The 24719-nt window shown below is 43.3% G+C and overlaps 1 protein-coding gene across 1 annotated transcript in view; it reads left to right on the top strand.

Moving 5' to 3' along the window:
- Positions 1-24719, top strand: part of MAD1L1 (mitotic arrest deficient 1 like 1) — a 353113-nt gene that overhangs the window by 151824 nt on the left and 176570 nt on the right. The window contains exon 13 of the mRNA XM_063414357.1: positions 21135-21191. Coding sequence (XP_063270427.1) covers positions 21135-21191 — 57 coding nt within the window. The remainder of the gene's footprint in view (positions 1-21134; positions 21192-24719) is intronic.

Raw genomic sequence — 24719 nt, 5'->3', positions numbered from 1 at the left:
AAACAAAAAGCTTCTGTGCATGCAGCAGCCACTGTGAAAAAGCTTTGATGTGGAGTTTAGTGTTTGAAAAGTTAAATCCAGCTGCACAAAAGGAGATAATCATAAATATAACTGCATTAATAGCGATTTTATTACAACACTCCTGGCTCCATACGAAACTTTAATGAAGAGAGATTTGCAAGGAAGGCTCATGCTGACACCTTCAATAGTCTCCAGCATCTTTTACATTGAGAGACTTCCCCTGTCTGTGAGCACCATATGCACTCTAATCAGTTAATTGTGAGTCTGACAGTTCCAGCACATGAGGTGCCATATGTTCTGTGTTTTTGTTCCATCACGGGCATTGCTGGTGACCTCAAAACTCGTTGACCAAATATTGTCACATTATCTGCCCCTGATAACTGCAATCCATCTGCTGATGGTGAATCCTGGGCCTTGCTGATTTTGTGGTGTAAAGTCACCAGTCTGCTCCTGTCTTTACTCAGCAGCCACCCCAGTGCTTAAAGTGCTTAAATTTTATGGTGAATGCATTAAAATGTTAATTTGAGCAGCTAACAGTTCTTCCTTGTCTTTCACTCAGCTTCTCCCATCAGCACTTTTCCACTTTTTTTTCCTTCTTTTTTTTTCCTTCCCTTTGATCCACACTTTGTGTTTATCTTGCTTCTTTGCCACATTTTCTCTCCCCCTCAAAGGTAGATTGCTCCTTTACGCAGCAGAAGAAGCTTCTGTGGTGGTGGCAACTTTACAGAGAGGTTTCCTCCCATCTGTGCAAGGCACAGAGGAGTTTGTTTTAATTTTCAGATTTCTCCTGCCTACTTTCTCTACCTCTCTGCTTCCATCCAACCTTTTTTTTTTCTCCATGACAACTTTTCAGAAGCAGTGAGATGATCACTGCTCGCTTTGGATGTCCATAAGGAGCAAATGGGAATCACCAGAGCTTTCCTGCCTCTCCAGAATGGCAAATGTTTCACTTGCCCAGACTTCTGCTGTCACTGCAGCATCTTATCTGTGGCTCATGGGAGGAAACAGGCTCTCTCTAGAGATGCTGAGATGCTCCATGCATCAGCTCCCACTGATTGCTGAAGCAGTCACGGGGCTGAACCTCATCTTCAAACACGTTGTTGAAACAGCACTTTGAACTCGAATGCTTTGGCACCTCCTGGCAGACTTGAGCCTTCCCAGGACACCCTGAGGTTCTCTGCATTTGTTTTTCTTTGCTAAAGGAGAGCAGGTCAGGCCTGTGTTCTCTGGCAGTCCTGCAGAATGGATTATCTTGGGTTCTTTGTTATTTCTCGTGTTCCATCTTCCTTCAGACCTGAGTGACCTTATCGAGTCAGTGAGTCATTGGTGTCCTCCCCTCCCTTTTACACCTGCCAGTGGCTGTGTTTTGGGAGAACACCTGGCAAATAATCACCATATAAAAGAGGAAATCAAGTCACCAAGAGGTTTAATGATTTGTTGAAGGTGACAGTGCCTGCCCTGTGGAAGGACAGTGACTTAAAATAAATTGATGCTGGAGCAGATCCTGTCTCTGTGAATCTGAGACTTTTTGTTTGTTCAAGCTAGATTTCAAAACTCAGTTGCTCTTAATTTTTTTGAGGAGATTCCTCATTTTGGATCTGTCCTGAAAGTCAGTAATTGATCAATAGAAGCAGTCCGTGCCACTTCCTTTCACTGGAGATATTCTGCACAAGCCAGCACTGTTTTCACTACAGGGAGATTTTTTGCAGCTATTTTTAGTGTGTGGATGCTCTGACAGTTTAAGAATGGCTTTAAGTCAGCAGTTTCCAGGGACCACAGCTAAGTGGAAGCAAACTCCATCATTCTCAGGAATGAGAATGTCCTGTCACCAACTTGCATGGGGTGAATCATGAACTAGGAAAACTTCCCCAGCCTGTGAAAGGCTGCCTTGAGGACAAGCCCCCAGAAAAATACCCCCAGCTGCAAACACACCAGCAGCCTCAGGGACACTTTTACCTCTTGGCTGCACACTGAAGTGCAGGGGACAGAACAGCATTTTCCAGCTCTGCAGCTCTGGTGTGCTTCAAGTGCAGTGAGGACAGGGATGGACAATTGTCACTGCTGTCACCTCTTGCTGAAAGTCACACTCCTGGTGCAGATGCAGTCAGTGACACACTCTGCCCCTTGTTCTCTGGCTGGGTCACATCTTGACTCTCTCCTGTAAAGATGTTGCAGTAATGATAAATATAACAAACGATCTGTGTCAGCAGTGCAGGGAGTGCAGGGTGGACTCAGAGTGCTTCAGGCCTGCAGGAAGCACACCCAGCCTAGGTGAGACTGTGCTGATATCATCGTCCTGCTGTCCAGGTTTGATGCTCAGAGGATGTGGGAATGCTCCTGTACTCAGGCTCCAAGTACTCACTTCAGCCCTGGCAGATTGATAGATGCCAGCAACAGAAAGATCTCCCCTTCTTCCCAACAATGCTCCACTTAAAATGCTCTTGGTATGAACAAATCCTCCCGTAGCCTCTTCTGGTGATGTTATGAATAACCAAGCACAAAAGAGGCTTGACATAAGGAATTTGGATTAGCTTCAGACGTCCCTGGCTATAGGAAACATGAGAAACAGATGAACTGTGTCTAAATTCCTACAGAAGATTTGAAATTGGGTTCTTTCTTAGTGATGTGTTGGAAAGAGCCGATAACTGAGGTGCACTTATGAGTCACATTTACCACAATAGACCAGGGGAGAGCGTTTCATGCGATGCTGAGAGCTTTAAAATGCTTTACACTGGAGAGCCTGCATGCCGAGAGATACAGGCTCTGCAATTAGATGTCTTTAGGTGGAGGAGGAAGAAGCAGGAATGCATTTGAAGTGGGAGCAGTGGCTCCATCCACAGCAAAGGCATTGAATGAAAGAGCCCCTTCTGTGCAGAGTGGTGCAAATCCCCTCCTGCTGCGAGGTGCAGCTGGGACCAGGGGCTGAACGGGGCACAGGGACAGCAGCGATGACATCTCTCCTCCCTCTGAGGCAGAAGACAGAAAAAGGCAAATGAAATGTCTTTGGGGAATGGAATAGGAACAGATAAGCTTCCAGCTTTTCAGAGGGATGGCTTTGGAAGAGCAGAAGCATCTTCTTCTGTTGGTCTCCATCACTTGCTGCTACAGGCAGTGTGGAGGCAGTAGAGAGGTTGCTGGGCAAATTCTTCTAGAACATGCACAATTTTCCAGTGTTGCTTTCTACAACTGCAGAATTGTTCAGTTTTCTGCGATGTTACAGAAACATTCAACATTAGGGCTACTGCTTTCTGTGTTTGATTTGGAGATTTAACCTCTGTGAATCTTTTCCAAGCTGGAAATTGTGGTGATTTGAGCTAGCACTGGTCTGATTCACATGCATTGTGCAGCTGCAGCCCATGTCACTGCTTTGCCTTGGGCAGGAATGGTTAAAGTCTCCTAAGAGCTTCCAAGGTATGTGGTCCCTCTCTGGAAGGAGGTGATGGGAACTCCTGGGAGGCAGTGCCACATCCTCCAGGGCACTTCCAGCCCAGAGTTTCCTGAAGCAGCTGGTGCCTGTTCATGTGGCTCAACCACCAGATAAATATTTTGGTGCCTGACTCTTCAGGAATGGGAGAATTGGCCAGGACTGACCAGTTTCTCTCCAGACTAAAAGCTGGGCTTGTCTAGGTTATGTTTCCCAGAGGGGCTCTCAGGCCAGTGCTTCTCATCTGTTTTGAACTCTATTGGTGAATCAATCAGGCTCAAGCCAATAATGTCTCCTGTTTGTTAGAACTTCTACTTAGGCACCTTCTCACATCAATGAAAGCCTTAACAGCCCATGAAAACCAAGCAGTTCTGGGGAGAAAGGAAATAAATATCTCCTGAAAAAAAGTAAAAGCTAAGATTACACATCAGGATAATGTTTTACATGGAAACTTTACCTGTTCCCTAGCTTTGAGTTGTATTAATGAGATTAAACAGCTCTTTTCTGGGAATCTTGAGATGTTCTGAACTTGTTGAGATTTGTTGATTTTTATAATCACTGGATTTGAATTCTGTGATTTGTAGTGCTTCATTTCAGAATAATTGCATAATCACTGTGTAATTTAAGACTTAAAGTATGTAGTTGTAAATGTTTTCGTGTCATCTTTTAATTCATGATGATGGCGACCTGTAAGAGTGGGTTGTATTTTTAATTATTATTTTCTGTTTAAAAACACCCTGTAAAGGTTCCAAGGGTTTCCTGTAGGGTTTCCACATAGGCTCAGCACAGTTGTGCCCACTGCATTTCTGTGGGGTTCAGCCTACAGGGTTTTGTTGAAATCCTGTTACCAAATAGTTATAATATATAAACAGAAAAAATATTTTGAGAAGACAACACCAGCACAGGCTTGTTGTGGATCCCAACACTCCTGCTCTTTGCAGTTTGCAAGGATTATAAGGTCCACTTCAATGTGCTTAATACTTTGGTTATTGTGGCAATTACAAAACAGTAGTTGCTGTCTTGGTTTTCTTCTTGAAGCCCATTGATTCTTTATGTTGACCTTAATTACAAGTAGTAGAAGAGGTGTTTCTTCAGGGAACTAATTAGTCTAAAAAGCCTGGTTCAGCTAGTGCCTGAGCAGTTTGTCAAATGGGGCCTCAATGCAAGTGCCAATTGCATTTATTTTGTTTCAGAACACCCATAATTGTTCACTCTGAGTACTCCTCCACGTTGTGAGTTGTGTTTGCTCCCATCTGTTCACCCAGCCTTTCACCATGGCCAGAGGCTGCAGCCCCTCCATCTCCTCAACCTGGTTGGTGTTAAGGTTGTGAATTTGAGCCTGGCACCACTGCCAGCCAAAACTTGAACAGAATTCAAAGGAAGGGGCCTGGATTTCTCTCTCTATTTTTCTCTTTTTCACTTCAGTGTGACCAGCCTACTAATATTTGGATAAGGCTGGGAGCAGAGTAAGTGAAAAACCCAGCTGATAGCAGTTCTCACCATGCTGTGAATAAAAACTAAGCTGTTGATATAGATCTCCTCTGTCCAGGGGTGGTCCAGGTAAATTGTAAGGAACAATTCTGCTTTCTCAGAGGCTTTGCAATTTATCTATTTGCTTTAATCAGTGTTAATGTCAAATGTGCTTTTATGGTGCTAAAAGCTTTTCAGCAAAACAAACTGAAAGCCCAGCGTTGTGGAGAAAGCCATGATCTCCCTCTAATGCAAGTTGTAGCATTTTTCTTTTGAATTTTATTTATGCTGTTTAATAAAACAGGCAGTGCTGTAGAACACACGTGCCATGAATCCAGCTGTGGTGACAGTATCATGGCTATGAAACACATGGCACATCGATTTGACATATTGATGTGATTTATGTTTTCATTTTCTTTAAACGGCTCTAATGGCTTCAGCTTTGACAGATGTACACTCAGATTTCTAGTTCTGTTCAAGCCCACATTAAAAACACAACTGATTCCTGGCTTAGGACATTGATTTTTATCTGCTCTGTGTTCCTGTGCCTCCACACATCAGACTCCCAAGCGTGAGATTTTGTGGCATCGACTTCACTTCTTCTTGGAAAGTTGTAGAGAGTTCATTTTCATTGGAAAGCTGATTCTTGGAAGAGTTGCTAAACCTGAATATTTTTGATTTTTTTAAGGAAATCGACAAGAAGCTTGAAAGATTATATGTTGTGGTATTAATGGTGTATAAAAGCCCAATGGGATATTTAGAAACCATGAATGTGAATACAGTCATTACTTTGTTGAGGTTATTTTAAACAGAATATCATGAGAGGGTTTGAGGCTTCTTTGTATAAAGGTTACCACTGTACATTATTTATATACACAAAGAAATGATGAGTGTCTGTATCTATATTAATTATTGAAGTATTTCTTGAGAGCCCACAAACCCTGAATTTTTCATAAAATCTAGGCTGTGCAGTGCAGCTGGGAAATGACCTGATGGTAGAGACCATAAACCAGTGATCTTTGTGGCAGATATTCTTGCTAAGCCAGTTGTTACCAGCCCTACCTTTGGCAACTCTGAGTACTCTCAATTTTATTAACAAATGGAGGCAGAGTTCTTCACTTTCTGGTTTATTCTCTGTTACAAGAGGTCATTCCATGAGTGAAAATGCAGCCTTGGGGGATAGCTCTCCCTGGTAACTCAAATACTCAGATAAAATGTGTGCTCCTTTGACCTCCATGGGTCTAGTTCCACCTTAGCAAAATCAGGTGCTGGTTGCTGAAGGTTCTGTGACCTTTCGCATGAATGGAGGTGATGGGGACAGCAGGGGTGACATCTGCAGTGACAACCCCTGTTCCTCTGGGTGGGAACTCACCAGCAGTGTGATGTTCAGGAGTTATTTGCCTTGCACACGTGTGGGTATGGAGGGGAAGGAGCCCCCCAGTTGCAGAGCACTGAAATGAGACACCCTTTCTTCAAAGAGCCGGGGCTGGAGGTCCCTGGCCCCCAAGGCTGCTCCTGCTGGGAGGGGAGGGATGCTGCCCTTCCTGCTCCGAGGGGATTTTGTGTGCTTAAAGATCGTCTGAGTGCACCTAATTGTCTCTCAGCTGCAGCATGGCAGCCCGCAGAGCTGCTGAAAAGAGAGGAGCTGCTGGCATTATGGATGGTATTTATTTAGAGCTGCTCATTGTGCTTGGCAGAGGCTGCCTGGGGGGGGCCTGGGATGAGTGCAAAACTACCTATGCAGATGGATTTAAATCCTGGGAATGTATACAGCTGCATAAAATACATGGTGAGTCTCAAATTCTTTCGACATACATGGTGCCAAACACATCCAAGCTTGTTTGAAAGTGTCAGTTAATTATTTTCAGGTATTATTACTCCCAAAAGGCACAATGTAAATACACGTGTACACATATATAAGTGTTCCTAGGAGAGCGTGTCTAAAGAGCTGTAGATGAGTGATTTTATGCTCTCAAAACAATCATGTCCCAGGGTAATTCTTCAGGCTTTTTATTGCTTTGCTGTTTAGGTCCATTTTTGAAGACAGTAGGTGAGACCATCACGGCTGTATAGAGAAATGACATTTATCTTCCCAATGCAGTGTGACCTTATCGCTCATAAGTGGCATTTCCTTTCAGGATAATGAGCACCTTTTTATTTAGGCCAGGCAAGATCCACAGTCCCTGTATGCAATTCCTACAGCCCATTGACACTGTACACATTACTGCAATTATTGTGGATATTATTTTCTGTTACATTCCACTTGCTCTTTGCATTATGCTTTTTTCTGACCAGCAAAGGGGACTGAGAAAAGGAAAGGTCACACTCAAGTCTTCATGAATATCTGGAGGCTGTTGCATGGCACAAATACAACCACTTCTCCAGCAAATGTACATTTATATACCCTTCCTCTGTGGCCTCTTGCATCAGGAGTGAGTTGCTATTTTGGCATGTATCAGCCTGGGATAAATGAGCTGGCATTGCCCTGGGGTCAGGCACTTTTAGGCACAGGTAAATCTGTGTAGCTGTTAATCTGTTGTGTTAAGAAGAAAGAAAATTGAAGCATGAGAAGAAGCTAAGAAAAAACAAGTGTTGACAATTCCTACTGGCAAGTATTTGGAGAGGGAGCTCTCTGTCATGCTCCATGGTGCTTTGCCACCAGGAGCCTCTGGAGCAAAGCTCCCAGCCCTGAGCATCCCCCTGTGCCATGGAGGAGCAGTTCTACACAGCCTGTACCTGTGGCAGGGGTTAATAACTGAGATTATTCTTCCCTTCCCTGGCCAAATGGAGATCTCTCACGTTTCTATAGCAGTTTTGCTCAACGGGCATTCAGGAGCAAGGAAACTCAAAAGGTTTCTAATGGGACCATCAGACACTTTCACCTTTTGCCTTGTCAGGCTGCATTTGCTGGAGCAAGAAGCAATTGTGAATTGCTGGATTGCTTTCCTGAAATGAGTTGCTGTTTGGTTCACTCAGAGAAGATAAACACCCACATCTCAGAAATACCATCCTTCCTGTCTGGCATCTTTGGCAGTCTCTCAGCAGAAGGGCCAAGGGAAACAAATGGACCACAAGTAAGATAAAATTGCAGTGCTCCCTCTGGAGTTAATCCTTTCAGCCCAAAACTGAGCAGCACTCATGGGGCAACATATGGAAATATTCCCTTCTGTTCTTGCTGCTCAGTTCTATGGATAAACAAAGGGCTTCAGCCCTGGCTTGATTAACTCTGCACTTTGCCCTCTCCTGCAGGATCGTACAATGAGAATTAAACTGATGGTTGGCAAGAATGGTACAGAATATGTACCAGGCTTGTGCAGTGCAAGGATGTTCTTTACTTGCTCTGATCCTGTCTCTGCAGGGGTTTTTCCTGTACACTTTGCATACTCCTTCCAATTTTTTTTTTTTTAAACTAGGGCGTGCTATTAACTGCTTCAGTTTAAAAATTTGGATTTCAGGCTATTTTGATAGCTTTCTCCTCCTTCCTACAGGAGGAAACAATTAATTTTGAGAAAGCTGTAAATCTGTGCAGAGCTGACATGGGCTCAGCCTCCATCCCCACTGAGGAGGAGGCTCTGAGGAGATCCTGGGCTGATCACTGGCAAGGTCTGCCATGGAGTTGCAAGGAAATATTTTGCAGGAGTAGAGAAGGTCTTGAAAGCTAGTCAGACTCCTTGGGAAGAGAAACCAGAAGGTTTTCTGCTCCTTGGATTCTGTGAGAGCCTCCTTCAGGCGTGAAAGAAGGAGCATAAGATTAAGAGGAGTAATTAGAAAGGATGCCAGAAAGCTGGAGACTGGGGATGTTGTGGGCAGTCAGACTAGCTGTGGGAGAGAGGAGGAGAGTGAGCAGACAGTTGGAACAAGAGCTGTGAAATAAGCCCCGGCTATTTTGAGAAGTGATTTTTCAATATTTAAAAAGTAGTTTATTAGAAATTTCCCTGCAAATGCATTTCAGAAACTGGATCCTCTCTGGGTGTGACTCAGATTCCTGCAGCTCTGGTGTTCATTGACACGAGTATTTCCACTTGTGCTATGATGTGGATGGCTGCTTAACTTCAGTAGTTTTGAGACCACTCCTGTTTTGGATGGCTCTTGGCACAAGAGGGCTGCAGAAACACTTCCAGTGCTTTTCTTCATATGTTCAATGTGATTTGTAGGAAAGACTAGAAATTAGTCCAAAGTGGCCAACAGAAGCTTGACTTTGCAGTTACTGATAACATAAAAGCCTTCAGGCTGTGGGTGTGAGGGGACTTTCAGAGCATCCCTAGCTCCAAGTCTGTGTGCTTGTTCCCATCCCTGATCCTTCACTGCTCTGGAAAACCAGAGGCAGAGAGGTGTTGGCACATTTCATACATTTGAATTTCTTCATGTTGTTTCCTTATCCCTCCTTCCCACACCCCATCTTTTTCTGTTTCTTTAGATTTTTACCACATTTCTTCTACCTTGTCAGCCACCTCCTTTCTAACAGACCATTAAGCAATAACAAGAGAAAACAAAAAAAAAAAACCCCTTGCTGTTCCCTTCAAGTGCTTGCCTTGCATTTGCTGCCTATTTATAGCTGATTCATTTAAACCACAGTGGCAGTCAATCAGAAATGTGGTGAATCCTTCTTTCAAGAGCATGCCAAGAAAGGATCTTTTTAGTTTGCTTGCTTTATTTATGATTTTTGCTGGAGCCTCTACAGTGTGCCTAAATTCCATTGGGATTTATTTATTTTGAATAAATTCTCAGTTAAAAGTAGAAGAGCTTTGTTCCTTTTCTTAGAAGTTACAGGAGCATGACCATGGTGTGCAGGAATGTTTGATTTTATCTGAGGGTATTTTACACCTTTTTTTTCCTTCCAGTTGGAATCTTGGAGGATTTTTTACTTTTTCAGTCTAAGGAATGTCTTTGGATAGAGAGGCTGTTAACCTCTGGGTTTTTTTTCCTTTGAATCTTTTTCCCTTAAACTTCAGGTAAATTCTGCCTCTAATCTGTTTATAGCACAAACCTGATGGGGTAAAATATTACAGCTAAAAATTGTGGCTGTCCATGTGGCCTTGCAAAATTCATTTAGAAAGAAAATACTGTTTGAAACTGGTCTCTGCATTTGCCAGAGCCTCTGCCAAAAGGTTTTAGCTGTACTAGTCTGGGGTTTTCCCCCTTTTTTGTTCTCCCCTTACTGCCCTTAGATTTTATGCCATGATACTCTGGCAGGACAAGCAGGATGAGGCAGAGTCATCTGGAGGACTGACTCAGAAAACAGGCATAAAATTCCAAAAGCAATTCCTGCTTCCCAAACATGAATATACCTTCTGTGTCAAGGAGTCTCTGCTAACCTTGCCTTGGTGCAGAAGGTACAGGAAAATGAAGGTACAGGTTGAAGAAGGACAATTTTCCTGTTTGTTTTTCCATCTCACTGCCCATATAGGATTTGATTCTGTGTTCTGGACCCTCCTAGGTCAGTTGTGTTTAGAGCAGCCAGCACAGATCAGCTGTGCTAAGCACACTGACATTTGGAAATCCCTGTCTGGAAGGGGAATTGAGCAATGAGCTTCTGCTAATTATAATAGCTATGTTTAAAATGGGATGTTTGCTTTATTCAGCAAAATCCAACTATGCACCCAGACTGGAGGCTGGAAATGCTCTGGCAGCAGAGGAGACAGGTCCTCAGCACACACACTCCCAGGGCAGAAGCAAGGGCAAGGCAAGCATTGCTTTGTCAGAGCAAACATTGCACAGTCTTGTCCTGGGGGTGGATGTTGTTACCTAGCAACTTCCAGGAGCGTTTGAAATTTGCTGGAGACCCTTGGAGGCTTAGGCACTCTCCCCTCTGTTCTGCTGGATGCTAAACCCAGGCTGGCTGTAATTTCCCAAGCCAAGGATAGTGCTGGCTGAAAGCCCTCCTTGACCTTTATTTGAGCTGGAACAACCTATGCAGTATTGCTGAGAACAAGAACAGAAACCAAACTTGATTCGAGTTAACAAAAAAAAGTTTGTTGTAAACACACATCTTCACTTCTCAACTTTGTTTTCTGGCTGGCTCACAACTGTTGCACAAGGAGTTGTTGTTGTACTGGGAGTGTGTTTGTGGGGATAACAGAATCATTAGGGACAGAACTCACATTAAAAATGTCTTTTCTGAACTATCACCACTGCCAACAGCCTTGTGCAGCTTGAAGGAAGGCACTGGCCCACTCAGGGGTGTAAGGTCAGTGTGAGTTGCTCAGTAGCCTTGTTTTAGCAGTTAAAAGGGTATCAAAAGTGACTGTGATATTAGGGGACTTGAATAAGAAAACTACACCTATGCCACTGATTAACTTATGACAGTCTTCATTTCATCCAGCTGTGACCACGGATCATCTTTTTGGGCTCTCACCCATACCCCACACCCTCTTCCTCACCTTCACTTGGGGCAGAGCCTTTCCATCCTTACTGCTTTTGTCTGAATTTCTATTCAGATTCGAACTCTCTTGTAAAGTTGTTTTTTGAACTCTCCCAAGTAGCAGAGTTCCTCTCCAAAGGCACGGCCATCCCCTCCTCTCTTCAGAAGCACTGACACCCTAAGGCTGTAGAGCCCTCTCCTTTCTTGGCAAACAGGAATATTTTCCAGGTATTCAACTGTCAGCTCAGTGGAAAGAAAACGTTGCTTTATGGTCGGTAGACTGACAATAACTCTTTATCCCTTTAAATTAAAAGTGACACGCTCACATAAATCATTATAACAGCGCTGTGTGCAAACACAGTGCCTGGGTCCAGAGGAGCTGGGAGATGACAGTGAATTGGGGTGAATACCCTTATTCTTGACTTTGAGAAGTGCAGTGACAATGAATCACTCCTAGTGATGAGATGCAGTAGTGCTGACTCATCGGGCTGAAATTAGAAGGGCTTTTTTAGGTAGAGATGTAATTCCACCATTTTTTTCCGATGAATGGATAAGAGTGAACATTTTTGATGGCTAATTTACAGATTTCATGAATTAAATGATGCTTCTTTCCCTCCAGCTATCAAACCTAGTTGGAGGTAACTTGATGGGAAGAAATTAGATCCAGGGAGGTTGTCCTGGCAGGAATGCACAGGAAGGAGTTGACAGTTTGGTAGATGCTGTCTGTCACATTGCCACCACTTGCAGGTTTTGAGATCTCCTTTTTCTGGGTTTGGTGAGTACTGATGTTTGCTTTCATCAAGAGAAGGCTTTGGAGCCTGAATTCATTCTGCTGATAAAGGATGGGAAAAAAAAAAGTAAATAAATGAGCTGGGCTTAAAATTTTGTCACAAAATTAAACAAATGCGCAAACATTTGTTCCTCCCTCCTTCAACCAGCTTCTATTATTACATCTAATGGCAAAGGAGTCTGTTCCCATTAGCTGCTGTGTCTTCTATTTGTCTCTAGCTCTGCTTCCCAGTTCAGGAGTGTTAATATGACCTCAGGAAATATCGTGCTCACCACATCCCAGAATTGCTTACAGTACCTGTGTTCAGATCCCCTAAACAGTGATGAATTACCAGATTCCCACATGTGCTTCATCTGTTCCAGGATCAGGTGCAGGTATCCCTTCATTTCACGTTTAGAGATCTGACCACAGCACAGTTAAATTATTCTCCTTAGTGTCCTTCAGAGTCTTTGTGTTTCTTTACCTATTTGCTGTTTCCCTGTGCATTGGGCTGGTACTCTCCTAATGGGTTTGAGCTGCACTGATATATTAATAATCTGTTTCACTCCTGGCAAGAGATTTACTGCTCACCCTCCATACACAGATTTTATCTTTCTGCTGTTGGGTTAAAACTTTTGCTGGGGAGCAGCAAAAGACAATGGACCTTCTGCTACATCTTCACTCTTAGCTGCTTCTCTGAGGCAGAACTATTTCTGAGGCCACAAAGAGAGTTTTAATGGCAGAGGCTTCTCTGCTGGGGGTTCCAGTGATGGGGAATGATTCCTTTGGAGAGGCCATCAGCATCCCACAGTCACTTGTGTGTGTCCTGGAGAAGCTGTGCTGGCCAACTGCATCATGCTGGAAGCAATTGGCTTGGCAGAGTTTCATCAGTCAGGCTGCCCTTTGCTGTTGAGGAAGCAGCTGCAAACTCACATTTTTTGTTTGGCACTGTATTCTCTCCCCAGGGGACTGCCGCACCATTTGATTAGGATGGGGGGAAGGAGACCTATTAGAAAAGTAGATTATTCCCAGCAGAGCTGTGCTAATCTTTTGGTCTCTGTGCTCCTTCTTAGCAAGGTGCTGAAGAAAAACATCGAGGGAAAACAGGGGGGGAAGAAGAGTCTCTGGGCTGTTGCCCCTCACCTCACCCTCAGCTGCAGCTCAGAGACTAAAACAACAAATGAATGCTCTTGTTTTGAGACGTTTTTGCAGAACTAAGGTAATTTTGTTAGCTGAGCTCACTATTTTCCTGCCTACCTGCCTCATTTTTAACTGTTTCAGCCTGGAATGGGGCTGTCCAACCTCAAGGGACTCATCCTTTCCTGGATAGCAGGGTCTGCATTTTTCCATCTCCCAGTTTGCTTCTCTTCCTTCCCCCACAGCCTCTGCCTGAGACATCACACAAACTGTGTTGATGGAGTAGATTTTGAGAAGTTCAGGGTCTTTCTCGGAGTTTTACATTTTATTGCAGCTCTGAAGGTCACCTTTGCTTTGAGGATCAGAGAGATGAGGTTGCTGCCACCTCTGAGGGTGTTGGTGCTGGACTTCTGCACTTATTATGGTGCTTAATCCTTTTAGTGCTGAGGCCCATAAGGTGTGGTTTGTGCCACAGAGATCTCTTGTGCTCAGAGATTATCCTTTTTCAAAAGTTCTGGAAGGGTTTTACAAAGTCAGTATTATCTTCAGGTTAGAGAGGGAGAGAAAAAAAGGAGTTTAAGTTTAGTGTTTTGCCCCAGGTCTCAGTTGTTAGGCAGGATGGGAACAAGAGCCAGGTTTCTGCTGCAGCTTACTTTAAGCTAGGTCAAGTAGTTTGCCAGGAATAAGGATATGGGCAATTTCTGCTGTAATCCTGTCTTCATCTCCTATCAGTTGTTCCACAGTCACTTTGTTAATACCCTTTTCTCATAGTCTAACCAGGCAGAGTTTGGGGTTATTTCATTATAATAAGCCTACTGCCAAGAATTCTTGACATTACAAGTGACTTCTCTTAAAGAGAAGGACAGAGATTGGTCTGTCCTTGAGACTCAAGAGCAGAGGAAGGTGTGGTTATTATCCCCTTGTCTGGTAAATCTTGATAGAGTGTTGATAGGAGCCCATATCTTTGCTAGGAGAGATGTTTTCCCTGTGTCTTCAGTAATTATAGCAATGACTTCAGTGATTTTTCAATTTGCAGTTTCATTTTTTTGTTTAGTGCCCAGGAGCTCTGCTTTATTCCTGCCTGATTTTGGTAACCAGCTGCTTTTTGTCTCTCACTGGGGGGCGGCATTTCCCTGCACAAATCCAGTACAAAACTGGTTTTCAGAGAAGGAGCAGCTCTTGGTTTTTTGGTGGAAAACGCTCTCACTGCTCTAGACAAAGCAGTGGCCTTCAGTCCCTGGGTGTTGTGGTTTGCTGTGATGCCCAGGAGCACAAGTCCCTGGAGATGTGGGACATCTGGCCTACAGGCATTCTCATTTCCTGTGTTTCCTGTCCTTGCTTGGGGTAAAATTAAGGACTAAATTACATGGAAAACTACATAAGCTGTGGCCTGAGACACATGCTTTTCATTGAGCTGCAAGCCTATCCTCATAAATTATATCAGTAAGTAATGGTCTCTGCTTTGCCTATTGCAGCTTTTCTGCAAGTCAGAGCGAGTGTGGTTTCACTGAATTTAAATTTCTGAAACACATTCAAAAGTTGTTGGGGAATTTTCCTCTTCACTTTTGCCTCAGTCCGAGCCCCCTGCCACCTCCAATCCAGCTCCTGTGAGATAACATGGTGTTCTGGATGCTTCTGAGACAGCAGCGAGTTTATTTGTAGCTGCTCTTTCCCACTTTATAAAGGATGTGCATTTGATTTTATAACCAGGAGAGGTTTCTTGAGAACAGCAAAAAAGGAGCCTGGAAAGCAGCAAGGAAATTATTTAGAGATGCCTGGTACTAAACTGTCCTCCTGATTGTGATCTCAGCTGATGCAATTTTGTGAAAGACTGGCAATTTCAACTACAAAGCATCAAAATATGTTAAATTAGAAAGGCCCAGTTAGTTCAGAGTCATTCTGTAGTGCAGTCCAGAGGTGCAGAAACAATCCTGCACTGCTGCCCTTGGGCAATAATGGTGTGCAATGGGTTGAAGGCCACAAGTGTTGGCTGGCATGGCATAAATGGATATCTGACTTTAAAATAAACAGGGAAATGCTTGCATGAACTGTTGAAAGCTGAATCCCACGGGTGAGATTCCAGATTGAACACTAATGAAAATTTAATTTCAGTTCTCACAGTATTTTAATATGCAGGATCACAATATGCAAATAAAGTGAAGTCTGACTGCAACTGGCTGATGAGTTACTTCTGCTCAGTCTCTGCCACCCCCAGAAGTAATCTGTCTGTGGCTTTTATGAAATCAAAGTTTTCCTTCTGTTTTCCCCACAAGCCAGAGCCTCATTCTTTGCTGAGAGGTAATTAGTGACTGCAAAGTTCTCTTCAAATTGTTCTCATCCTATTCCTGTGTTGTTCCATGTAACTCATCAGTGTGGTGCTTATGTTTCTACATTGGATTGAATTCTAATTGTTGCAGTCAGTGCTTTCCTTATCAGAACTGTCCTGGGAGTGCTGCCATGTTTTCAAGTTTCCTTCTGTATTTCAGCTGCAGCTTGAATGCACTTTCTTTGCTTTGTGTCTCCTGAATGTGATAGAAAAAGATGATATTGTGCTTTTTGTCTTTTCTTCCTTCTTCCCCAGCCTTTGCACCAGATAAGATGTTCTGGCTTGGACGCTGTAGAGGTCACATCACATTTTAGCCACACACTCAAACCATCCAGCTTGAGCCAAGAGGCTTCATCTTGTCTTTTTTTGTGAGTGATCAGAGGAATTAGTAACTCTGAAATTACCCAGGGAACGGGCCAGCCAGCACAAGGAAACTGAAGTGATTTGGCATGTTAGAACATACAAGAGTCCCCATTTCTGTGATCAGCAGCCTTGTAGATTTAAACCGTGTGTTAACTTTCCCAAAGAGGAGAAGCAAGACTTTATCTTAGGAGTTAATTAATTTGAAATAGCTATTAATTAACATTATACCTAAATTTGCCAATTAGCACACTTGACTTGGATTTGTATACAACTGTTGCATATAAAATACTTCCAAGGGTACCCTGGGCTTCACTGAGCCATGAAAATGCCGATTTTTGCAGCTGTGTTCCAGCTCTGCCAGGGAAAATCTCTTCCTTCTCCCCTTCCCTGCAGAGATGCTGCCCTTCCAACAAGTGGCCTTTCTTCTGGAGACTCACACTTGGATTTCTAGCTGTGAAAGCACAACCCCAGAATAGGCAGCTGTGTATGTTCTCTGGTATTTCCTCCTGGTGAGAAAGAATAAAAATTGCTCTTTTTAATCTGAGGTAGTGAATGTGCTGCTTGTTTCTCTCCTGTGTAGAGTACTGACGTTGTATTAACGTGACTGTTACAATAATCATATTTTTTGATGATTGCCTAAGACTAAAATGATGTTTCCAAATGAAGGTTGTTTTGATTTATTCTCTCTATGCAGCACGCCTAATTTTGCTTCCAGAACTCTTTGAAGCAAGCTTTTATTTTATGGTGCTGGCTGTTGCCACTGCTGTGCTGTACCTGTGAGCTATTTAATGTGCCACATCGAGGAGTAAATTAATGCAGGTCTACAAAGAGAGGCTTCGATTTGCTAATTGCTTGTAGAGCAGAGGGTATTGTTGTGTAGAGAAAGACTGTTCATTAGAGGCTGAGTAGTTAATTTTTCCCTACGAATGGGGCTCACATTTGAGCTGCTTGCCCATCATTCAGGGCAGCCAGCTCACCATCAGCCCCTGGAGGAGAGTGGGGGGCTCTGGGTGCAGTCAGTTTAAGAGCTGCATTGTCACCACCAGATTGCTTCAGTTTCATTCATTAAACCCTCCCTGACCAGCCTCCTCCAGTGCTGTCAGTGAAGGCTGACTTTTGGAAAGTACAGAAGACAAATTACTGATGCAGGGAAGCAAGTTAAACAGCTCAGAAATGTCTCCTTGGAGCCGAGTTGGTTCCTCTCCTTGGAAACCATTCCTGCTCCTCTTTCAGCCCAAGCTGCAGATTCCCGGTGAGGCTGCAGCACAGGTTCTTCTCTTCCTGCCACTCTCTTTTGAGGATGACAACCCACTGACAGTAGATTAGACTATGTTGTCATGTAAGATGAATATTTTGAATTGACAAACCCTTTTTTGAAAGCTTAAAGTAATTGACTGAGTACTTGAGAGGATTTTTTCCCCTGCTTTGCTACTTGATTTTCCCTTACCTGGTTGTGCTGCCTTCAGTGAGTGAATTGCACTGTATTTGTATATCTGATTCATAATATCAGATTTGCAAATCAGGTTTCTTAACCCTTGAGCTCGGTGATCTGTGGGAATTTAGCATGTGTCTTAAGTTAAGAGAATTTCCTTGGAGCTTTAAGTTAACTTTTATGTGTAGCCTGAAAATTCAACAAGGACGTCATTCCTACAGAGAGATTCCTGAGGTACCAAAGTGGATAGTATTAATTGAAAAGACCCTAACACAGAGCTGAGCTACTCAAAGAATCATGGAGTGGTTTGGGTTGGAAGGGACCTTAAAAATCATCTTTCTGTGGGCAGGGATATCTTCTTGGATGAGATTGTTCAGAGATTTATCCAACCTTGGACCCTTCCAGGGCTGGGGCAGCCACAGCTTCTCTGGGCAGCCTGTGCCAGGGCCTCCCCACCCTCACAGGGAAGATTTCTTTCCTGATGTCTAATCTAAGCCTTCTCTTTCCCAGTCTGAAGCCATTCCCCTTGTCCTGTCGCTGCCTAGATGGCTTTTCCCAGAGCAGGACTGTGAAATGGGAATGGCAAAAGTGCTCTAGCATCTGCTGGACCCCCTGTGCCTTCCCACCTCCCCTGAAAGGCCCATATCCAACCCCCATGTTCTCTGTGGCTGCACTGAGAAACCCAACAGCTCATTCCTGAGAAGACACGTTCCAAAAAACAACCTAACACTGTTTTTTTTCAGGTCTTTTCTGTCCAATGCCTGGAGAATGGCACCATCCAGGGCCCTCTGCAGCTCCTTGGCTCTGGGGGCTGGCAGCTCCTCCCTAGCACTCTGACTGAGTGAGTTGTGGGGATAAGTTCAGAGCCTAATTTCTCCTTCATAATTAAAAATGCGTGCATCTGTCGTGCTGCCGGTGATTACTTTGTATTTTCTTGTGGCCTAGAAGGAATATGGCAGTGAATCACTTCGCCAGCAGCTGTCCTCCAACAGCTGAGGGAGGTTCAATATTTGATTTAAGCTAATAAAAAGTCTGGGATAGGGCTGATGTTTACAAACTGGACGTGATAAAGCATCCAGATCAGCTGTATCACAGCCTGGCAAGTGCAGACACTGGAGACCCTGCTGAAAATTTGGGTTTTGCCTTGTGCTTCCCCAGCTGTCTGGGTAGGTGGACAGGGAGTGGGAGGGTCCCCCTCTGGGCTGGGGGAGCCTCCTTGTTTCCAGCTTTGTCATTGTAACAGCTCTCAGTGCATTAAATATGTCCCTTTTGCTCTTCTGTGAGAGCTGCAGTCAAACCATATGTTTAAAAATCTTTTAATCTTCATAAATCATTTCTTCTAGCAGTCTAGTAAGTTTAGTAGCTGCTCTCTGAATTCCCACTAGTTACTCTTCCCCTTTGAGATGAGCTGCCTAGAAATAAATGCAATGAGGAAAACCTGCTTTGTGATTTAGTTCTTATCTGATTGCTTCTCCAAATCATATTGATCTGCTGTTGTTATGCTGCTGCCTTGGACTTGCTGTCCAGGTTTCTCTGTGTGTCTCTGTTGGCACAGCACCTCAAAATCATTATTTTCCCCAAGCCATATTATATCTAAGGTAAATTATGCCATATTTCCTGCTTATATCTTCAATTTCCCCATCCCTTTGTATTATTTCTCTCTTGCCTAAAAGGTTTTCCCAGCCTTTGGCTGAAGTCAAATGTGTTGGAGTCCTTGCTATCCTTTTCTTCTGATTTTTATGGGGGTGTTATACTTTAAAATGCTTTTATACCCATCTAGTTAAACAGGCTCCTAGGGTACTGTTGCTTTGGTGTTATAAATAAAAGTATTTACACTGTGAGGGTGACCAAAGCTTGGCACAGTGTGATGGGTTGATCCAGGCTGAGTGCCAGGTGCCCACCAAAGCCACAGGGGATTGATCTTTGAGGGGATTCCCACTCTTCCAGTGTGGGTTACTCTGTGATTCCATAGAGTCTGTGTGAACCAGGAGACTTGACCCTCAAATTCAGGACTGATAGCTACTGTAAGAAAATACATGATTTTTAATGTAATTTTTAATTAAGTAGTTCTTAGATCTGGTTTAGAATAGGCCAGTGGTTCCCATTTGAAGCTCATCTTCATATAGACAAAGCTACTAAATATACAGAACAGTTGGGGTAGCTTGTAATCAGAAATATTCAGTCAGTCTTGGGGTGTTTTGCAGAGTTTATGCCAGCACCTCTCCTAAATAACCTCTCTAAGGTCATGATTTCTGATTCTTCCCTAAGCACCTCCTGGCTCCAGCCCGCTGCTGTCATTGTGCCTGCTTCAATGGCAGTAGGGAAAAGTCTTTCCCAGGTGTCTGCAAATTTACAGTTCCCTGATGTTTCCACATCAAACTTTGGTGGTCATTTCATTTTTTCTCCTCACTTCCTTGTCCGGGCACTCCAGTTTTGGTTGGGGCTGGCATCTCCTGCAGTGTTTAATGAGTGTGTTTCATTCTCCTGTGCCAGGTCCCAGGCTTGTATTAAAACCCTTTTCATCTTGTTTCAGTGTCTCTTCCTTAAATAATGTCACATCATCCCCAGCCCTGCACAGCAAGAAGCCGAAACTTTCTCAGTTTCCGCTGAGCTCTGGGGCCAGGGAAATTCTGAACTGTTTGCTTGTTTGTTTGCAAAAGGGAACTTCTGCTGTGTTGAACACTTGGATTGTATTTATTTATTTGTTTGCTTGCATTTCAGTGCAGTTAGCCTCCAAAGCTAAGAATGTTTTGCTGTTCTTTGCTGCTCTTTGTCTCTGGTTTGGATGTGGCACTCAAAAGACTCATTTCATATGTGGTGAGAAGCTGAGAGACTCCAGAGGCTTTTAATGAATGCTTGCTTGAAATGACACAAATCAGTTTGTAGGAACGTTGTTTTTATTTCTTTCATTTGTTTACATTGTTTAAATTATCTTTTCTGTCATCAGTGACTGTTTTTTGGGCTTTCTGCTAAGCAGAGAAAGGCTGATTGCAGCCTAGCAGAGTATTAGAAAATCAAGGATGTGGGAAGTAATAGCACTCCTGTATTATGTGTGGCTTCTCTTAATCATCTTCTAAATACCCATTTGCTTTAAAATCCTTTTTCATAAAGAAAACTCTGTAAAAGATCTTTCTCTGAGTCAAGTTCCTGTTTCCCCTCAGATTTTGCCAGGATAACCAAAGGTATTTCTACTCTGGTTTGAGATTCTTTACATTTCAAATTTTCCTTTAAAAAAGTAGAAACACTGCATTGAGATATTTTTCTCATAGAAATTCAGAAGGTTTATGTTACAGAGCAAATCTTCTTGAAATTTTACCACAACATTTTGGAAGGCTTCCAAACCCAACCTTGGACCCCAGAAATTGAACAGAACATTTTCTATGAAGTTAGTTGAAACACATACTCCTTTCAGGAGTGATGGAGCTAAACCTCCTCTTCTTCAAAGTTAAACTGGGCAAAACTTGGGTGAATTTTAGACCACTCTTTCTGCAGCTTCACAGAAATGGAGTGGAGGCACAGCTCTTTGGGATTGAAATTTGGGCTGGCTCATCTGGTGGCATTCTCTGCAATAAACCTGTTTTTTCTTGTGCATGTAGACTTCAGACTCTTTGGGACAGGACTTTCTCATGGCATGGGGTGCTGACAGGACAGAACAAGACCAAACACTTTTAATTCCTTCTCAGAGCCATGAAAATCATGGTGCCATATGTGATTTTTCTTTTTGGGGTGGGGGGGAGGGGGTCAGGGAGAGGGGTGAGAGTCTTATTAAACTTCAAAAATTAAATCCTAGTCTTAATTTCCCTTTTTTTTTTTTTCCCCTGTGTCTTGAAGGCTCAGCTGTCTCAGGTTCTGGAAGAAGTGGGAAACCACAAGCAAAGAGCAGAGATGGTAAGTATTCAATTTCTGCCTTTTTTTTGTCCTCTGGTAGTTTTACAGAGCAGTAATATGCAACATTCAATTCCTTTAACCAGTGGATCAGTTCCAGATATTCAGAAACAAACAGCAAACAAACATTGCAAAAGTTGTGTTGCTGCTGCCAGTCTTGGCACTCCCTGTCTCCATATTCACCTGGAAAAAGTTGGATGAGATCAAATGGTCTGTCTTCCTTTTTTTGGCAATTCCTTTTCTCCTTAGCTGTTCTAGATCTGAAGCAAGCATTTAATTTCATACTGAATTAACTCTTTTCTTTGGGGGCCTTTGATTCGGTCTCAAGTGTTCAAAGGACAGGCAGATGAGATACAAGAGAATTACCACAAACTATTTTTTTATAATATCTGTTAATTTTCTGCTGGGTTTGTCTGTTTTATTGGCACTTCCCTCAAGGACCAAAAATAATAAAAGGACACAAAACCAGGTATCAGGGAGGTTTATGTGCAGTTTCATGACTTGAATATGATTTTTTATACTCAGGAATAAATGAGGTGTCAGTGTTAAGCCGTTTCGTGAACTGATGTTTTTTGCTAATGGATGAACTGTTGGATTCTTGCAGCTTTTTCCAATCACAAGGAAAACCTGAGCAGTATCCAAGATGCAGACTCATTCTGTAGATGTGATTAATTTTATTACTAATATAAAAACAGGCCTGCAGCACTGGCTAGTAAGTAGATGCTAAACAGGCATCTGTTCTACAATCCAAATCATAAACTAGAGTGCCAGCACGGATCTTTTTAGACGTGTGCTGAACTCTAGCAGGGTGCTGAAGGGCAGGATGAGGTGCCCCTACTGTGCTATTAATGGGTTGCCATACGTCTGTTAGGATCTTTCTCTTAATTTGTGCCTCTTGCTGTTTCAACATCACATTTTTCCACCACGAGAGCGTTAATTGATTCCGGTTCTGCGGTGGTCTCACATTGTGGGCAAACATTTTTGTGTGCCCAGCTGCTTTCTGTGGCCACACAGGCCACAGCTGATACTTCCAAAGAACACGGAATTAATCCTATTTACCATCTGATCTCATTAAGAGCTGCCTTGTAACAGTTTCAAATTCTATGCAGTCAATTTTGTGTTGTGCTCACTGGATGTAGCAGAGGAAAAACTTGCTGTTATGTTTTAAATGTTCCGATGTTCTGGGGAGTTTTTTTTAAACATTTCAAAGTTTTTCTTTGGGCTCATTAAGCCTGGTTTTTGAGTTGTTTGCCTTCAAAAATTTGTTGGATCAAGTGCACTAGCAGAGTGCTGGAGAAACTGGAACTTGCAGTGTTAAAGCATTAATTGGTGTTGTGCATCATCCATCAGCAGAGGATAAAGCAGCAGTCAGGGTTCAGTGCCTATTCCCAAGGGTTTCTCAATGGAAAACTGCTGGTCTTGTGATCTTCCAGTAACTCTTTCCTCAAGCTCTCATGACCAGGCTGTCTTCTGTGGTGCTTTAGACCGTGGATTGCAGGTTGTGAGGTGTGGGCTTTATTCAGCAGCATGAATTTATTCAATAAATACAGGAGAATTGATTCATACAGAGGAATCCCCACCTTTTCCCCTTTTGAGGGAAAACCCCACAGTATAGCTCCTTCTTTTCACTGGTGGTGGATGGTTCTTGTGCATCCCCAGTCAAAATCTCCCTGATAGGGAAAGTTGTTGTCACTTCGTGTCTTCTGCAGGGTTGATGGTGACTGAGGTTTGTCCCCTTTGGATGGGGCTGTTCCACAGCTGCCTGTGGATGTGCCACCAGCCCCACTCTCCTCCCTGCCATCCAGCAAAATGCTCTTTATGTGTTTTTTTCCCTCCCTTTTCAGACCAGTGTCTCACCTGCATGGCCTGATTTTCAGACTCCTTTAAATTTGCCACTTCAGCACAAGTTATTTGCCTGTTTTGGGTTGCTGACCTCTCACCTTCCTTTTCATCCCTTTCACCCTCGAGCCTCCAGTCTGAGTTTGATGCTGAGCTGGGAATGCTGAAGGGCTTGTCCTGCTCTGGGTGCTGACAGATGTGGATATTGCATTTCATCAGCTCTGAGTGCAATGGAACAAACACCTGTCAGGTGCTCCTGTGCAGTCTGATGAGACCTTTGGGCTGCTGCTGGGACAAACCTCTGTGCAGGTGACATCTGTGCTGCCACCCTGCAGAGCTCTGATGGCTCTGCCACCCTCCCTGGGCCACTGGGAATGGAGAGCTGGGCTCTGGCTCCAGGGAACTGCTGATGGCACCTCACTGAGGAGAACAAAGAGTTCTTTCCAGCAGTGGGGACATCTCTGGTGCCCTGGTAAACGAGTCCTTCTTCACCTAGCAATATTTAAAAGTACTTGTGGGATAAGTCTGATGGGATCATGGCCTCAATACAACAGTATCTGCACATTCAGGGCCCTCTCCTTCAAGGACAAGCTCAGGGAATTGTGTCCCCAGGGACAGGGGCAGATGAGGGGTGGTGTGTGTGATAGGAAACCTGTGCCAGGCCAGAGCACAAGGTCCTGCTTGTGCTAGAGAAAAATGGGATGCCAGTGGAATGGAGTCGCTGCTCCAGTGCAGGGACTCATTGCTTGTCAACTAAAAGTGAGCGTGCTTACTGAAGGAACAACAAAAAAAGAAATTTAAATGTCTTCAGTTAATTGCAGTTGACAAGACAAAGGCGGTTTGACTTTCCAGTATTAATTAGCAAACCCATACTAATTAGCTTGTATAAGCACAATTCATGCCTCTTTCCCTAAATGCAATTAATATTGCAACTGAAGAAATCTCTGGGCTGTGCCTCTGTATCATTAACATATTTTGCCCTAATTAGACACGGCCAGTAGTGGCTGGAGAAATGAGTTTGTGATTACAACCATAAAAAACCCTCTAATATTTTATATCCTTCAGGGAACTTGAACCTAGAATTTATTTTTTGATTTAAGAAAAATTACCCTTATCATTGTGCTGTGTAATTAACAATGAAACTTTGATTTTCTTCTCCCTGTAACCCTTCACTTATTTATTTTTCTTTATTCACAGTTTAAGCATGTTCATCCTGTAAGGGAACAGAGTCTGCCCATAAGACACATAAGAGTCACCACTCTTGATAGGGCTCAGGTCACTGAGCTGCCCCACAGATCCATGGGGTTTTTCTGTATTTTATTTGCTGAATGTTTGTTGTTTCCTTTTTTTTCTGTATGAATGTGTGCTTTTCTGACAATTTGATCAGCACTGGAAGTTTTCTTTGTTGAGGCTGGTGCTACAGTGCCCTTTATTTCTAGGATGTGCAAGGAGGTTGCTCGGAGTTCACTCAGCTCCCTGATCTGTGGTCCCAGGATCTTATTTCTCATGGCATGTTAATTTAGTGCTCTGCTGGCCTAAAGCTGAGAGAGAGCTTCACTCACACCAAAATATTATTTGTGGAAAATGCTTTCTTGTTTGTTATATTATTTTTCTTTCCCTCCCTGAGGGAGGGAAACAGAAGACATGTTCGTTTTTGTAATTTTCGTTTGCCTTTTTCATATCCCTTTATAG

The sequence above is a fragment of the Prinia subflava genome, chromosome 17 (genome assembly GCF_021018805.1).
Source record: "Prinia subflava isolate CZ2003 ecotype Zambia chromosome 17, Cam_Psub_1.2, whole genome shotgun sequence".
Taxonomy (NCBI): Eukaryota; Metazoa; Chordata; class Aves; order Passeriformes; family Cisticolidae; genus Prinia; species Prinia subflava.
This window is presented reverse-complemented; position numbering and strand designations above follow the sequence as displayed.